The sequence below is a fragment of the Antennarius striatus genome, chromosome 21, assembly GCF_040054535.1.
Source record: "Antennarius striatus isolate MH-2024 chromosome 21, ASM4005453v1, whole genome shotgun sequence".
NCBI classification, from domain to species: Eukaryota; Metazoa; Chordata; class Actinopteri; order Lophiiformes; family Antennariidae; genus Antennarius; species Antennarius striatus.
Window position 1 is genome coordinate 16,025,460 of NC_090796.1, and position 18,339 is coordinate 16,043,798.

Consider the following 18,339-nt stretch of genomic DNA (forward strand, 5'->3'; position numbering starts at 1 on the left):
CTGTGATGCATCGTTATATCTGGGATATGAATAGACTTTTTGTTTCTCAGGTTTCGGCGAAAAGAAATGAGGAAAAGAAAAACGCTGACGCCGTCGTATCTGGCATAACGGAGATTAATATCCAACACCCAGATTATTGAAAGGGGTGCGAACATGATATTTGTTGATCATATTCTAATCTACTCATGCTAGTGATTCATAATAATCCCGACAGATTGCTTTTCCTTCACAGCACACGGCGTTCATTTACGGAGCGGATTTGGGGATCGGAGGTGAAACTGAGGGAGGGTTCCGAATCGCCCTCAAATCACTCCCAGCGCTTCCTGGATTCTGACACCCCCCCCTGAACCCCCTAAATCCCCTTCGCTCAGATCTCCATGTCCGCCTCCCTCCCCTGCCGGCAGGACAAATAAATTACTGACGGATCGCTCTCGGAAGATCTGGTTGTTTCCAGTAAAAATCCCCAACCCCCCCCTCCCATGATGAACAGTCATGAAAGGTACAGGGAAGGGGTGGGGGGGTCAGGACAAGGGTTAGTTAGCAGGCTGGTTAACCAACGAGCATTCAATCTGTGGCGCCGTTCATGATCGATTAATCAACCTGCTCCACACACACACACACGGTCGCTTAGCAACCGTTCAATGCGACCTTTCGGGATGAATTCCACACGTTTTTGTTTTTTTTATTTTGAATAATTACATTTGAGCTTTTTTTTTTTGCTCGCTGATCAAATAAAAAAAACAAAACATGAAGGTTTTGTCTAAATTCAGAGATTTAATGACGAATGATTTCATCGGGATAATAAAAAATAAGAAATAAAAAAAAAAGCGCTACACCCGTTAAATTCTCCCGTGAGCAATCCACTCCTGGAACGCGGTTTTCGTTTTCATGCCCAGTTGCCCACATGATGGGCGGGTCGGGTTCTGACATCACCCCGATTCCACGCAAAAGGTTATCCTCCACCAGGTGCGAGGAAATAAAAAAGGAATCTTTAGATGCCGGGACAGTCCAGACCACCCCTGTTTGTTTTTGGGGCGTTCAGGTTCCACCCTGGGCTGAACCGCTTCAGCCCCCGTCAGTGACTTTAAGCTTTGGAATGACAAAACTCCAATAACGGTCGCTATCTGGGCTCATAACTGTCTCTAGTGGGAAGTAACGCTCATTTCACTGCGGGTCGGCCAATATCGGAGTCCATTAATCACCCCCTTTTGTCAAACCCGGCTTAACTAGGCTGCACATTTTGTCCGCGGACCTCACAGGCTGTCCATTATTGGGCTTTCCGGGTCGCTTCACGAAAAACTAAATGACAAATTACCCGACCCGACCTGCACCTGAGCGAAAGAGGCGGACGCTGCGAGGCACAGGAGCCGCTGCGTGACTCATAAACGGCATTTCAGGCGTGACTCACGCCAATGCAGTCGGAGTTGATTATTCAGACTCCTGCAGCTCGCTCGTATATACGAGCTATTTCAATATTTTCTCGCGCAGCGGCGTAACAATCGATCCATTGTGCATCGTTTATAAAAGACGACGTGACCTCCGACCTCTGCACGCCTCCCATTTCATCCGATATGAATTAACCGGCGGAGGCTTCTCATAAACCGCCCACAATTCAGGTGGTTTTTAAAAGCAGGTTCGTCTTTACTTTCTCTGTGACCCAAATAGGAGCACAATAGAGTCGAACCAGACCAGAAGGGAGGTGGGGGGGGGACTCACAACACATTCAAGGGCTTCCTGGGAAGGAAACGTCACAAAAAGCTTGTTTCAAACATACCGTGAGGTCGTGAGATCCCGAAACCGCACTGCCATCTTCCAAGTAATGGGTTTCTGTGTAGTTACTGGCAAACAGCCCCCTAGAAAGAGCAAAAACAACACGTCAACCTACAGGGATTCTTCCTTAAAGACAAAAAAAAAAAAAAAAAAAAATCAATCACAACGTCCTGAGCCATTCCACCGCTGCCAGACTCGCCTGGAAAATAAACAGTCTGATGTGATTTAAACTTAACCCTGCTTTAGGAGAGCATAAATTGAATCGAGCAGCTGAAGGCATCGAAGAGGAAAACTCATTTTTAAATAAAAATACAGAAAAAAAAAAAAAAGAACAACAACAAAAAAACGATGCGACGTTTTTCGATTTAATCGCTTTCATGCTACGCACACGGGCTCGACGGAGAAACATTCAATATCAATCCATAACTCATTCCGTGTGCCGGGCGCGGCGGTAATTAGTTTACACATCGCAGACGGCGGGGAGTAATGAGCAGATGGACATATATGATCTGATGAAAATGGGACTGGGGGGGGGGGAGAGATTACGCTGACAGGAAACAGTAAAGAAATCGTTCTTTTTTGTCGCAGATGGAAATCAATAACGCTATAAAGTGACTCCCTGAGGTTACAAAATGATGCGTTTACAGCTTATCTATCTAGAAAAGACAGTAAATCACAGACAGTCTGCCGCAGACACGGCAGGACGCCGCCAGGCGCTACCCGTCCGCCCACTTCACGCCAAGGCTTGATGAGGTTTTCGACCAATCAGCACCGTCGCTGCTAACTCAGTTGTGTTATTACTGCTTCGTAATGAAGGCTTCAGCCGTGTCGGAAAGGGTCCGGAATAGTAAAGATGCTCCAACATATGATGTTCTGATCCATGATCTGAATTTAAACCATGTTTGTCTACCTTAATAGATCATGTGATGTACAAGTCTGGCTCCTCCTACTCCCGTTTGACCCATGACTGTGACGAGAGAATGTCGACACGACACCGTTGTCCCACTGGAAACATGTGACGTCGCTAAAAAAACAACAAAAGGCTGTCATGACGATGCTAGGGGAAGCTAAAGGAAAAGCTCTGATGGAGACCCCTGGGGGTCCAGATGGAGGACTCAGAGACGGATGGACCCATCTAGTAGCCGGTTCCCCTCATGGTTCTGCAGGTTAGCTACGCTCGGAGTCTCGGTTCTAACTTGGGAACCAATCATCAGACGTCTGGGAGCTGAAACCACTTCCACTCGTCTCTAAACGGGTCGGAAGCCCGGCTCGCTGGCCAGGTGGGCGTGGTTCAGAGAACATTCTGAACGGTTTCCATGTCTGGATGTGTTCCTTAAACTGACGTCACCTGCAGATCTCCTTCGGAACCATTCAGGCAGTTTCGGACCACATCGAAGCGGGTTCTGGTTTCAGTTGCTTTGGACATTTTGATGCTTTCCATTCGTGCAAGGTCTCCGGGTCACTCCTGGAGTTCACCGATGTTTCTTTGACTTCATTCTGACTCCAGCTGCCGTCCAAAGCAAGGAAGCGAACAACAAAACTCTGCGAGCCTCCTGCTGAATCGTCAGGCCAGCAGGGAGGTGATTACTGGACTCCCATCCCGGACGCCTGATGGAAAGAATGTTGTGCTGCTCTTCTGTTCTGTATGCCAGGCGTGAACTTGGAATGTTCCACCTTTTGAGCCTGTGAGGAAAGGGTAACAACATCCAGCTGACACCGGGTGGGAGTGGGGGGGTTATCTAGCAGGACGGGTCACCAGGTTAGCATGATATTGGGGCAACATCACTTCTTAATGGTGTCAGAGTGTTGGGATCTCCAAGGGAAGAGGACGATCTGTTGGGAACTACCGGAATGCTGTCACCATTGAGCTGGACAGAGGTGGAGACTGTCTTCCTCAACGTTTATGAAGGTCACCGGCGACTGATACTGTCTCTAAGTGGGGGTACAGCTATGCATGCCCCTCCCTGGTTGGTAACTCTAGCATGTCTTAATGTATCCGTGCATTAACATACTGTATGGCTCCAGCAGATGGTTGGCTGGTGCTAATCCACCGCAGAGGAACAAACCTTGCAGGCAGCTGGATTCTCTTACTGACCTCACCGCTGACAACCCAGCTGGGAGTGTCAGATGTAACAACCCCAGGAGGAGGGGGGGGTATTTTGTTTGGAAGCTGTCAGCATGAGACACAATGCTTCCCCACCCTCGACTCCTCTGCAGAGCCAAAGAGCTGGTAATAATCATTGGATCAAAGTGAGGCCAAAGTGAAGCGAGAGCCAAATAAAATGATGTGTTTCTTCAGTCTTAATTAGGTCTGCGCTCTCGGTCGGACACTCAAACTCAACATCTGCCCACAACAGACAAACCAGTGTGTGTGTGTGTGTGTGTGTGTGTGTGTGTGTGTGTGTGTGCGTGTGTCTCGCCGCTTGACTGCGACGCTCTGGAAGAATGTGTGTGTGCGAAAGAAACGCCATAGACGCCCCATGTGCCATCCATATGTTGCGTTCTCACGGGGGGAGTTTCGACGAAGCTCCGCATCTTCCTCGAGAACTTGAAGCGAGGACGAGGCTGCCTCCAGAAATAAACCTTTTTTACTTTTTGTTTTTTCAGCTCTGCGGGGGCATCTGTTAAAATCTCCTTGGATTACAACAAAGATAAAAGTGAACAATGCAGGTCGAAACCTAAGCAGTGTTTGCTTCTCGTTTCAAACTGTTGACCGTTAATGAATGCACCCGCGAGGATTCTTCCCTCCAAAACTCATTCAGACATAGTTTCTTACTTTGCAAATTCCCACTTTAGATTTCTTCCCCTTACAAATTGGGCAACAGGATTGCCTTTGCTTTCTTTCTTGACAAGGTGGGCTGAAATCATTTGAGACGGACCTCCAGTGTGCGCACAATAATATCGTTTTTGGCATGCTTGCGTTATTAGAAAGGGGAAAAGGGCTATTAGTTCATCTGTTACTCATCTAATTTCGCGAAAACCGTGAAACGTGCCAGAAGGAAGATCGAGTAGCCGGTGGTTGTCAAGTCTGTCAAAAGAAATGACGGATCAAGTCAGAGATGAGCCGACAATGACGGAGAACCCAACGGTTCTAGACCACCCAACTTCGGTTCATGAACATTGCTGTTATCTTCGTAATCCACTAGAAATTAAACCCAACTTGGGTTATCCTTAGCTTTCTAAGTAAGACTCAACTTTAAGAAGAAAGCATTTAGCAAACCAACCAAAGGTCAGGCATTCTAAGCTTAAATGAACCAAACCAATGGATTCCAGACTATCGGTTAGTTCGGGACGACAACCAGCAGCAGATTCTTTAGGAGTACATCTTGTTTGCTTCCCTCTTGAGCCTTAATGAATGCAAGGCTGTGTTTTTGGAAGACATCCACTTCATTTGTCCAACTGTGACTAATATGACACCTCATAAAAACAGAGTGACGACTGTGGGTTCGCTCCCATCACATACATTTTACTTGTTTTCGCCAAGGGACTCTTTAACGGCCGGCGTAAACAGAACGGAGGATTACAGGGAGAAAAATGTATTCCAAACATCGGACCATTTTTAAAGATAGAAGTCACAATCGTCAGCTCGGAGAAGAATATTTGCATCGCCGAGTTCCTGAGGTTTTAATCTCCTAGCCAAGCAAAAAGCCGCCTCGCCAATCAATTCCAACATCCTGCCAGTCTATCAATCAGCGAAGAGACTCCTTTCTGATTTTAAACCAGTGTTGCATCAGTGCATTATGGGTAATATGTACAAAGTCAATCCTGCACATTCTGCTTGTTGCAGCTTTTCCCGCAATCTTTTGCACCGAGTTTATAAAAAAACATATTCTAACCACTTAAGACGAGACCAGCTTTCTGGCAGAGACTATCTCCCAACGGACGGCGCTCCAGCTGAAAGACGGGGGAAGCTGGCGTCGTAGCGAGGAACCGCGTGTCAACAAGAAGAAGCCGCATTCTGGCTGTTAACGCCTCGCTTCGTCTGCCCCGAACGCTGCCAGTGCGACACAAAGACAGGAAACGATCAGATTCCCTGCTCCCGCCGCACCAACCCACTTAAAACACGCCCGACGCGGGGGGATTTGTTAACTTCCGTGCATCTGCTCGACAGGTACGATGCTCACTCAAGATTACATCTTGTCACGCCGTCTTCAAGGTTTGAAACGAGAACAACTTGGAAAGAAAATATATTAGTTTGGGGGCGAAAGAGCCACGTTTGCTTGTCAGTAGACTTGACGAGGCAGACAGAAAGACAATGAAGTCACTCCGAGATAATCCGAAATGCCAAGCTGCTAAATGCCAGTTGTGTTCTTCCTGCATTAAATTATCATATTTGTCCTGTTGTATCTGTGTTCCACGCTGTCAGACTCATCCGTCTGTCTCGGCGCAGACAGACAACAGCAAAGATTTGTCTTATCTCCATCGAATAGACAGAAATAAATGTCAGGGCCGACCTCTCGCCTGCCTCATCCTGGATGCTTGTAAAGAGCAAAGCACCTTGGGAATTCATTTATGGCCTCGATTGTTGGCGTTTTCCTTGTGCACACGTTATATGTGCAACACGTATGAACTGCTGCAGGCTTTGACGAGCTGGAGTTACTTCCTGATCAATCGGCACTAGAAGGAAGGCGTCGTTCGCTCGCCCGCGACCTCATCAGGAAAGGTCGTCGTGTGTGTGATCACGTGACGCCCGGCAGGTTTTCTGCTTTTATTTGTTTTGACACATGACTTGAATGAGAGTTGGGAGGAAATTATGGCAACACAGACGCTAACGGAAGAACAGCTGAGCTGGAAGTCACGCACGGGCTGTAAAAACGCTCTCAGTGGGGAGGAAACAACAAAACATTGAATTTAGGGAAGCGTGATTTGGAACATCAACCAAAATCTGATATTTTCCCAATCATTCTGGCCAATATGTTTTTCCCATTCATATCTGGAAGACCTGCCGTTTTCATCCATCAGTGGACATAAAATACTCTTTCAACATCAACACTTTGAGTGTCCTTCGGCGAGCTCGACCCCCCCTAAGCGCCACCGCAACGTTTCGAGAAAATCAGTTTGGTCGTTTTTGCATAACTGTAGAAAACACTCAGAAATAGTCCTTGAGGTTTGAATCTGTAGAAACTCTACCAAGAGGCCTCTTCAGTTCCAACCTACTGATGGAGAGAGCAGATATTTAAACTCAAGGGTCGCCAGGGCGATAACGGTCGTTCAAGCCACGCCCAACGGTCGAGTCAAAAGCACCGCTGTGGTTTGATGAAGTTGTCGTGTCTGTTTGAACAAAATAGGGAAGTGACATCCATAACTAAAGCATCGTTTCATCCGAATCAGCAGAGACGATCTTCACAGGACGATGATGCCATTTCACGATATACCATTCATCGCTCGATATCGATGACGGGGTGGTATCAACGCGCAGCCCCTGTTGATTCGATTACACGATTACAAGCCAAGAAAGAGGCTTAATTATGAGAAACACACCGCGTAAAGAGTTAGCAGAGGTAGTAGAGATGAAGATGCTGAGGTTCTCTCTGGGAGTGACCAGGAAGGATAGGATCAGGAATGAGTACATCAGAGGGACAGCACATGTTAGAGGTTTTGGAGATAAAGTCAGAGAGGCCAGACTGAGATGGTTTGGACATGTCCAGAGGAGAGATAGTGAATATATTGGTAGAAGGATGCTGAGTTTTGAACTGCCAGACAGGAGGCCTAGAGGAAGACCAAAGAGGAGGTTTATGGATGTAGTGAGGGAAGACATGACGGTAGTTGGTGTGAGAGAAGAGGATGCAGAAGACAGGGTTAGATGGAGGACACTGATTGGCTGTGGTGACCTCTGAAGGGAAAAGCCCAAAGGAGAAGGAGAAAGAAGAAGAACCTAATCTAATCTAGAACAGAAAACGGATTTCCCAATCTGAGGCTTCAATACGTCTTTAGCTCGGACAAACGGGAAGGTCTATCTCCGACATTTATAATCCCTACTCCGGCTTTTTTTTTAAATCACCAGATGTAAATATAAACATTTACAGCGATGAAAGCAAAGAAATGCTTCTCGTAAAAAAAACCCAAATCTTTGGGTTCCAATTAGTACGCGACATTTCAACGGGGAGACTCGTGGGGGGAAATGTGGTAATAATAACGTTCCCTCGCTTTCATGTGGCGAGCGGCGCAAACCCTGCTTCATGTGGAAAAAGAAGGATCATATGCATGAAAATCAAATCACCCACCCCCACCCACCCCCCAACACCAAAGAACCCTCGTCTCAGCGTTGGTGACTTTCTTTCCAGGGGTAAGGGAGGAGGGCCAGTGGTCCTGGCTGTGATCTGTCTGACATCAGGCAGCGGTGCCGAACCGAGCCAAGTGGAGCAGGGAAACAGAATTCCCCCCGCTTACCCCGAGCCCAATCCAGTCCCATTCCTCATGAAGCATGTCATGAACAGAACCGGGACACAGCCTGCCAGCCAACGTTGAGGGCGGAAAGGGAAAAGGAGGCAGATGTTTTTGACTTTATTTATAAAAGGTGCCATGTTTAATCCAGAGCTAGCTGCGCAGCTAAGCAAACCCACCCTCCCCCCCCCGCCCAAAAAAAAAAAGCTGAAACAGACGGCGTTTCAGCTTCGTTCATTTGCTCTGCGTTTGCTCAATTCGTCATTTTGGTTCATTAAATGTCAGGAACAAAATGAAAAATGTCCCTCCCAGCTTTTCATAGTCAGGAGGGATGAATGTCAGTGTCTGGTTTTGTCAGTCCAAACCCCTGACAACCCCCCCACAAAAAAGTGACGTTTAAATGATGATTCATGAGGGAGAAGATTTAGATGTTAAAATGATTAATACACATTTAAGATTCTACAGACAATATTGATCATCTGTTTTATGCTTTCGTTTTGGGATAATAAAGGGAAAAAGTCGTATTAATCTTAATTCTAAGGGGATGACTTAAAATGATTTACCGATGGATGGATAGCTTAGGGCATAAAAGAACGCTTCTTAACGCAATATATGAGAAAGAGCAGCAGATATCCATATTAAAAATGTAAATCTAAATGATTAATCCATCACTAAAGTTCCTCCGATTGTTGCAGAAGTGTTTTTACTCGCGTCAACTCAACCAGTTGCGTTAAAGTGCGCCCGTATTTATTCCCCTCGGAGAACGCAGGTCGGGCTCGGTCCCTAATTCATCTTATCCTAACGGCCTCATTACGATTCGCCGCCCCAGTGTGTGGCATCCCCCGGCTGGTTAATTGGTCAGCGGAATGGCCAAACAAAATAGCCATTAGCCGCGGTGGCACGCAATTATTGCAGCGTCTGTCACCTTGAGATTGATGCGGTTGGGGCCGGGCATGCCCCGTGAAATCAATAAAGCGTCATCTCCGTGCAACGTCCGCATGATGGATGACTCCACAGGATCCCAATTACACAGACGAGATGATGAATACCACGCCAACAAAAACAAAGGATAAGGTAATTGGAATTAGGACAGAAATGCAAACAATAAAGTGTGGAGATGATGATAGAAAACACGCCGACACACACACATCGGGTAGTTAGTGCTAAAAAAAATAACAAAAAAATAAAAGCTTTTCTGTTTCTGAAGTACAAAATGTTCCAGAAATAATCATCTGAGGTCTGAGGAATGACCTGAAACGCAGGCGTCCTTATAACTGGATTAAGTTCACCACGACCACTCCGATAAAAAACAGATGAATGCATCCGTCGTGAATGGCGGCGTGATGGGCGGGAAAAGGAAAAAAAAAATAAACGGAAAGAAGAGAGGAGCGGGATGCACGATGGCTAGCAGAAAAAAAAAATCTTGAATCCTCAGCAGGGAAACAAAAACGTTCATCCCGAGTTGAGGATGTTCACGTCCGAGTTCAGTATTTTGCCAATGTAGCTCACAGCGATGGCTAACACTTTTAGCTTAGAAGCTTAGAATAAAGATGTAGCTTATAAAAAGAGTGCAAACCAGCGGTCCCCAAGCCACGGCTTATGGACCAGTACCGGGTCACACAGAAAGGATCCAGGACTTCCATTACGGTATTTTCCGCACTTAAAAGCACCTAAAAGCCTTTAATTTTCTCAAAAAACGACGGTGCGCCTTATATACGAAAAAAGTTTTAAAATAGGTCATTCATGTGCCTTTATAATCCAGTGCGCTTTATAATCCAGTGCGCTTTATAATCCAGTGCACTTTATAATCCAGTGCCTTATAGTGAGCGGATTCTCTCCTCCACATCAAGTCTCTACGTGTTTGTCTCCTCCTTCCTGTTCCGTTGGGTTTTGCGGTTTGATAAATCACTGATGCTCTTTACGCTTCGCGTTAGCGTTTCACCCCCACCACAACCCCCACTGGACTTGAGCGAAAACCAAAACCGCAGCCTGACCCCAGACCGGCCTTGACCTCCTGAGGCCGGGTTAACCGAGACAAAGATAAGCGTGTGTTTTTTAGGAACGGTCACACGGATCCCCTTTTGGGGAAGCGTGGACAATCGCCTCTTTTAGGTTGGAAGGGATCCTGCGTCACGTTGGGCCCACATGCTGCTGCCTCACCGGATTACAAGCAACGCTTTCTCTGTTTTCTACGCCGTAATTAAGAGCGGAGTGACACACGGCTCCTCCCACTCAGACTGAGTGTGAGCAAAAACCTGATAAACCAACAAAAACACACACGTCTGTTGAGACTCCCGTCGGGCGTCGGTGACGACACGGAAGCTCAAGGGAGTCGGGCGACAAACTCATTTAAAGATGCATGCATTACTTTGGTTTTCGGCAGCACACACACACACACACACACACACATACACACACACACACACACTTACACACACATCTGGCTTTCTGCACAAACCCAACCGCCCGTCAGTCAAAGGCGTGGCGTGACGCCGCCAAACGCTATCTGTGAGAACTCCCTCCGCTCACGCTTTACGACAAGACACGGCCAATCGCTTCCAAAAAAGAGGCTTGGGGTAATGGTTTTTTTTTTGTACTTCTCATGATCTCATGATCCGCCAGGGGAAAGCAATCGCCCGCTGATTAATCCCAGGCAGCCGAGCCGACACCGGAGTGAACTCTGAACGCTCCCTGCTTTGGGTCAAAACGGAATACGAGAGCCGGAATATTCCTGGAGCGATTAAACAAAAAGGGTAACGTTTGCATATAAATGATCGAAAAACAAATAGAAAAAAATCCAGGCAGGGTTTTTTTTTTTTTTTCCTGGGGAGTCGCTGACATTATCATCCAAGGCTAATTATACCGGCTGCCGGAGCAGCGCCGTCTTTGTTGCTGCGGATCACTGGAGGGCAGATCCTTCATCCTGCTTTCTACTCCTATCTGCCCCTGGGGCTTCTGTTCTTCTGTGGCAGAGAGTATCTGCCTCTTCAACCCCCCCCCCCCCACACACACACACACACACACACACACACAGCTCTGATATGTCTGAAAGTGGGGGAGTGTTGGAGATGGAAGGAGAGTGTCCCTGTGCAGAAATCACTTCAATGTGCTGGTAGCTCGGCGTAATTTATGCGTGTGTGTGTGTGTGTGTGTGTGTGTGTGTGTGTGTGTGTGTTTGTTCAGCACCATCACGGCTTATATATCATGCAACACATGCTTTTCTTTCAACACTATCAGCAAACCAGAAAACCTCCTCCGCCTGATTTCCTAAACTACTTATTCCGCCCTCAGCGCATCCCTGGAAAATCAGGAAGGCATTATGGAGCTTTAATGGCTTCCTAAAGTTTTTAGGGGGGGGGGGGATTGTTTTAAAGCCCTAAAATACATTTTAAAGGTCCATTTAACCCAAAGAACTGTTAACAACTTTCATCAGAGGTAGAAGAAGTAGTCCCGTTTAAAAATCTATCAGTGAGGTCAGAGGATTTCTGATTTGCGGCTGCAAGCTTTGCAAAATCGTGAAAAAACCCCAAAATCCCCGCTGATGGAAACTTGAGTGAATTTAATTCATATTCTTCTCCGTGAAAACATTCCACAAAGGAAACAATAGGCAATGGCTTGCATCGCCTCTTCTTTTATTCCTTTTGTTGTGTCTTCGGATCATTACACAGCTTCAAAAAAAAAAAAAAATTTTTTTAAAAACCCCAAAAAACTGAAAAAATGCCGACGGACGGGGAAGACGAGACAAAGCTCCACGTTCCATCAAACATTTACAGAGCTAAAGGACACGTGGATTTTAATTAAAACAAATCAAAACAACGAGAAGCTAACTCTAAATTGCTCCGTACGTCTCCTCCGGTGGAATCTGGAACGAGTGACTGATTGAAAAAAAAAAGGGGGGACTTGTCGACGGCGTTTTTTGTGAAGCCGGGGTCTTGACTGTCGCCTCCAAGCGCCCTTTGTGAAGTGTCTGTGATCTGTGTTGTATGTACGACTTCACGCAGCTTCCAGGCTGAAACGAAGACTCCAGCTGAAACAAAAGGGGCGTTAAAAAAAAAAAAAAAAAATCGTCCTCTTCTTCTTCTTCTTCTTCTTCTTCTTCTTCTTCTTCTTCTTTGGTGTCTTTAAGAGAACTCTGTTTTGCCGCGATATGTTTCCGGCATGAAGAGAAAGCTGGATTTTCACTTATAGCTTCTTTTTAAGTCTGAGGCGGAACCGAGGAGAGGGAGAGGGAGGTGGGGGGGTGGTGGGGGTGGGGTGAACGCAAAGTCATTTTCGGGACGGGTCATGCTAATGCAATAGCTTCCAGCTCAGCCATTAATTCAGACGGTTTCGCGAAAAGAAGCGATCCGAGGGGCCTCGCAGCTCCGGCATCCATATTCATTTCAGGGGGGGCGGGGGGTGGGGGGGTGGGTTTGTGCTCCAACTAATGAGCGGCTGGGGAGATCGGACTGATGGAAATCAAGTCCATCATTCCGTACAAGGTAAATGCATAAACAAAAAAAACAAAAACAAAAAAAAAAACCCCCCTGACTTTCAATTAATTAAATCTGTCTGCCCTCCCCCGTCCCTTCCTTTCTCGTCTGCCCTTCTACCCTGGTTTGCCTGCCTTCTGGGAAATCAAACAATTAAGCAGAGAATGCAAATTCCCTCTCCTTTCCTCGCTTTCTTTCACCCCATCCGATTACATCAGTGACGGAAATGTCGCCTCCTTCAGGGCGGGGAGTCTGATTTTGATGCATTAGGCGGGTTTGCCTGCCCCCCCCACCCCACCCCTTCTTCCTGACTCCTCGTCTTCTTATAGGAGATGACTGACAGGACGAGACGGAACTAAAGCAGCAATTATGTAAAGAGGATTGAAATTAGCGTCCAAGGTCAGAAACTTCACTTGCGACAGGTGCCTGTGTTAAAACAAAGGGGGGGGAGGGGGATGTTTCCCCAACCCCCCCCCTTGAGCGCTTCATAAATGACTTTTCATTAAGATTTCTGCAGCACACGCTGACAAAAGCTTCTGTTACGTCACTCGTGTTTAAATCATCGCCCGGTGATTGATTCCCCAATATTCCTCTGCCGGCTCGTCCGTCATCCGCGGTCCATTGACCCCCCCCCCCCGCCTTCTCTTGTAGGAATAGAGATCCGGCTGATGTTATTGGCTTTCTATAAGAGATCGTTTGTAAACAACACATCATATACGAAGCGACCAGCTGGGGGGGGGGCGGGGGTGTTTACGACCACCATAAAGAAACGATGCGTGTCTTTTGATTTCATCTCCATCAATGTGGATTTGAACCAAATCGGCGCTTTAGAACAGCTATCACTATTTATTTATTTTTTCTGACAGTTAATTCAACATATTCTTCAAAAAGTTTATTCCCACCCCCCCCAAAAAAAAAAAAAAAAAAAATCCCAGAATCCTTCAGTTTCACCGGCGAGGAGACAACATCTCAAGGACTAGCTGCACAATTTGATGCGAAAAGCTGACTGAAAATGCTTGGAAATAAACATCAGGAAACCACATGATAAATAATGGTGAATAACCGCCTGCGTGCACACATGAATGGGATTAGCGTAGCATCGTTTAGCTGCTAACACCCTCCAGACTGTTAGCGTCTCGCATCCGCTGGCCAAACAAATGAAACCTCTTCTTGTTTCTCGTGGACAAACAGCAGATACGTCGACCCGCTCGCGACCCCCATTTTCGCTGATTATTTTAAAGCAACTGTATCCTCAATCTGGAGGTCCCTGCACCCCCCAACCCAACAAAAAAAAAACAATCCACAGCCTCTTTATCAACCCCCTGGCAGCTCCTATAGTTGTTGGCAGCTCCTGGTCCCCAAGAGCCGGTAGGGATGAGGTGCGAGTGAGGGCCCGATGGAGACCTCGCCGTGTGATTGGAAGTTGCTGACGGCGAGAAAATCAGGAGGGAGGAAAAACAGGGGGAGTCAGGTAGACGGATGAGGAGGAGGAGGAATGTCTTCACACTTCATCTGACCAAAGCAACAAAAAAAAAAAAAAAAAAACACCCCAAGGGGCAATCTCTCAGCGCCGCGGGGGCCCCAGGCGTGGACCCCTAATGATCGGTTGGGACGAGGAAAATAAAAAAAACGCTGCTTTTTGTTGTTGTTGTTGTTTTTTTCCTGGATGATTCAACCGAGGAGGATGCTGATTTTTTTTGCTTTCCATGCAGGATTCATTTTTCAAAAGGACGCTGCAAGCCCCCCCCCTCCACCCCCCCCCCCGGCGTGAGCATCCGTAGGTCAAACCGGACGACGACTGATGATGACCACGCTCAGTCGGCGACCTCCTCGGCTCAGAGGTCAACAACTTTTTGTTTATTCCCTCCGGCGCTCCTCGAGGAAATGAGATTGCACGGCGTTTGACGGAAAACATTTGTTTAAATAAAACTGGATGGGGGGTGGGGGGGGGTGCAGAAAAACGCAGACAAAAGCACAAAAAGGGAAGACGAGGATGGAAGGCTTCGCTAACCCTGACTTTTTGTTTTCAAAGCGGAGCCGCGCTAATAAAGATGAATTTTTTTCCCGTCGTTTCATCTACAAATAATTCCGCCTGCTGTTGTTACCGAGCATAAAAACACAATTCGACAGGAGCCCCCCCCACCCTCGAGGGTGAAGCTGTTTTATTTTGCTTACTGCTTATTTCCCCTACAAACGGTGACATTATTGCATGCATTTTTATTTTTTTTGGGTGGGGGTGAAGCGAAGACTTGATCCCCCCCCCCCCCCGTGTTCTCCAAGTTGGGGTTATTGTTGTCATAAATAACAGAGGTAAAAATCCATTTCACACGGAAATTACAGCTCTTTGTTGATTTGTCTTTTTAATTTCAAAAAGCCAAAAAACGCTTTCACGCAGGAAATCTCGTGTCGCCGCAAAAGCGTGGAAAAGTCGCGTTTTTTTTTTTTTGAAAAGGAGGAAAAAAAAAAAAAATCCACAATAGAAAAGATAATTCCATTCCGAATGTCCCCTTTATGTCTGGGTGAGTTATAGGAGGTGTGTGTGGGGGGGGGGGAGTTAAGCGCAAACACGGATAAAACATGAGGTCAGCAATGCTATTTTTTTTTTTTTTACGACAAATCGATGAAGAGTTGGATAAAAGGCAGAAACATTATCTGCTTCCATTTTATCAGCTGTCTGGAATCCGTTAGCGAAGCCTTCCAGCAGAACGTTCTGGCAGATAAAAGCTCGCATTATGCTTATTAAATGTTAAGTTACACCGAGGGTTTCAACAGAATTTTTTTAGCACGGGATAATCCCCTCCGTTCGTAACTTTTAACGCAATCTTTTTCGTACAAGACGTACCGGCGCCTGATTTTAGATTTAACCCTTACAGCCCTGACCTATTTTTTTTTGTGCTACTTTTGATATTTGTCTCTATATACCACATTAAAAAATGATTTGACATACCCATGCTTGGTATGTTTATCTTCAGCACAACTTCATCTATATGAATAGATGGTTTTTATTTCCCTATAGCTTATTATGTTGACATGTTGGGGTAAAATAGACACACACAGTCAAATTCGGAAATGGAAAAATTGTATTTTAGTGCACATAAAAACCACAAACATGCTCACCGGATTGATTTTGAACTCAAAAAAGTTTACCGTAGGCTTCTAACATAATTATATTCAGTTTGTGTGACTTGTGCCGCTCTTCAAAAAAAATGCGTAAATCGTTTGCGTCACGTATAGACCTTTGCGTCACATGACAAGATGCGCCAATCACGGTACGTGTTTTGCACCACGTGGCAAAATACGCGAATCGCCGCGTGTACGACGGCGACTACACGGACAGAAACACGGCGCCTGCCGTCTGACGATAAGGAGCCGTTTGAAGCGTTTGTCATAGATCAAATGTAAACGATCGTATCTCCGGTTTTCCGCGTGCACACGAGGCTGCGGGACAACCAAAGCATCTCTATCTGCAACAGCCGCTCTGCAGAAGGTATGAGTGATGGCTCGTCCCCCCCTCTGGAGACAAACTGCTGCAGACAGTAGGTTTCGGTTGGCTGTGTCTGTTCTGGTAGTGGGGGGGGGGGGAGGAATAGATCTAGCAGCTGCATTCTGCCGTGGTCCGTCTGGAAAAACGCTCGGCGTGCAGCGAGGGAAGACCCCTATCGCTGCACAAAAACAGGTCTCTTTAATGAGCCGTCCAGTCCCGTTTTGTTCAACTCATCCGTTCAGAAATGTTTCGCTCTTTTTTGGGCGTATTCAACTCACGTGTTTAACCTTCATCCTGCAGGATGATGTATGCGCGGCGTTTAGTAGAAGCGCCGTCGCGCCCGAATGGAAGGAAGTACAACCGTCGCAGAAGACCTTTTGATCGGGGTATATTTTTGCATATTGCATTTAATCCCGCTTCAATTTCGATTTAATCCCGAAAGAGAAGAGCTTTAGATGTTAGCTACGGTTACGTCTCAGCGCAAATTGATGAATTAGGAGAGCAGAAAGTTTAAAGAGCGAGGCGGTGACATCCAAACCGCTTTTAGAGCCGCAAACGTCAACCCACATCTGGTTTCTGTCTGGACCGGTTGAGGGTACAATCAGCACGCGTTTTCGCAGGTCAAACGACTCAGCAGAGGTCGCGGGTATTTATCGATTCCAGCTCCGACAGGTATTGATGTAAGCGTGATGTCACGATGAGCGCTCGACGTCCGGATGTTTTCCTGTTAGCAGGTTTAACTCCTGGGGTTCCGGGGTGGATGGATGGTTCAAACCCAGCTCCTTCAACTTGTTTTCTTGGTTTTGTCACAAATAAAACTTTGCAAAACAGAAACGTCCAGAGATGGGAAAGGAGTTAATCCTCCATTGTTTTCGTGATTTTGCGTTGAAAACCACACAAAAAAACAAAAAAAACTTGAAATCAGCTTCAAGGTTAGGTTAGAATGGAGGATAGCCATAAGCATAAAGGAAAACTTAAAAGTGTTGGCGGTCCAGAAATAAGACAAGCTGTGCTTAGAGCTGCCTCCTAATTAATTAGGGACACGGAGAAGGGAATCCACCTCATTCACCGCCGCTCTGAGCTGGGAAATAATTGGAACATTTCAGGAGGTAATTCACAAAAAAAGGAAGCTCTTTCCAAAAAAAAAGCCCCTTTGAAGGAAGGAGTTAAAAGGTGTAGACTTTGGACAGAGGAGCCTATTTCTAGGAAGTTAATGAATCACTATATCATGGCTTTACAGCCACAAGAAAGGTACAGAGACAGGAGTTAACCTCAGGGCGTCCTCCTCCTGGAAATAAGGATGGGAATTTCAGCTTCTGGAGTCGATTTGTTCGCAATTCTGGGAATCATTCTTCCGGCATCTCTGGGAAACCTCGACTAACGTTTCAGATGACGAACAGACAGAGGATGGAGCTGTTGACCAGAAGGACGCCTCTAATTAGAGGAAGTCTTCCACTGTGATTACAGGGAGCAACGGCACAAACAGCGTCTCGCTCAGGCTTCAGCGCCTCGGCGCACGGGGAATTCAAATCGACAGTTTTTTAATCTTCATCTCCTGCTTTCGCTCAAAAAACGTTTGCAGCTCTTCTCCCAAGCGAGGCGAGGAGGATGAGATGATGAGAGGATGAGAGGATGAGAGGATGCTCAGCTGGCCGGAGACGAAAGGAAACAACGTCGTTAATGGGGAATTAACAACTGGAAGCTTTTATTTTTTACTCACTTATTCATCAGGGAATTGGAGACTAATGAATCACAATTATTGGGTTTTAATGACGTGATAAAATCATGTTTACGAATATTAACAAGAGCTGCCAGAAGATTGCAAATTCCACTCCAGATACAACACACACACACACACACACACACACACACACACACACACACACACACACATGTGAAAGCAAAATATGGATGGTAGACATTCCAAAAGTTTTTACATCTAAATTCTGAAAAAATAAAATGAAGATTCTTTTGCTGCTGGGATGTTGGAAACCCAAACTGGGAGGGGGGGAAGGGGAAAGGACCCAGAATTCCAAGGAAAAATTGAATTTCTGGAATCCCATCCACCACAACTTCACCCCAAATCCGTGGAAGAAAATAAACGGATGTATAAACGTGTTGAAATGCGATGACGCCGCTGTAAATTAAGGGTATTTCTTAATATCTCCGCGGCGCCGAAGTCAATCAGTCGCGTGTTTGCTCCGATGAAATCACTTAAAAAAGCGCTGA

At 46.3% G+C, this 18,339-nt stretch overlaps 1 protein-coding gene across 4 annotated transcripts in view; it reads right to left on the bottom strand.

The window, feature by feature from the left end:
- Positions 1 to 18,339, bottom strand: part of LOC137588347 (disintegrin and metalloproteinase domain-containing protein 12-like) — a 62,707-nt gene that overhangs the window by 27,438 nt on the left and 16,930 nt on the right. For 3 of the 4 annotated variants that reach the window (XR_011034044.1, XM_068305382.1, XM_068305381.1), the window contains exon 4: positions 1,775 to 1,853. Coding sequence is in view for 3 of the 4 variants with exons in the window: in XM_068305382.1 (XP_068161483.1) it covers positions 1,775 to 1,853 (79 nt within the window). In the remaining variant the exon portion in view is untranslated. Of the gene's footprint in view, positions 1 to 1,774; positions 1,854 to 10,586; positions 10,615 to 18,339 lie in introns of those variants that run through there. The other variant, XM_068305383.1, reaches the window with a different exon arrangement.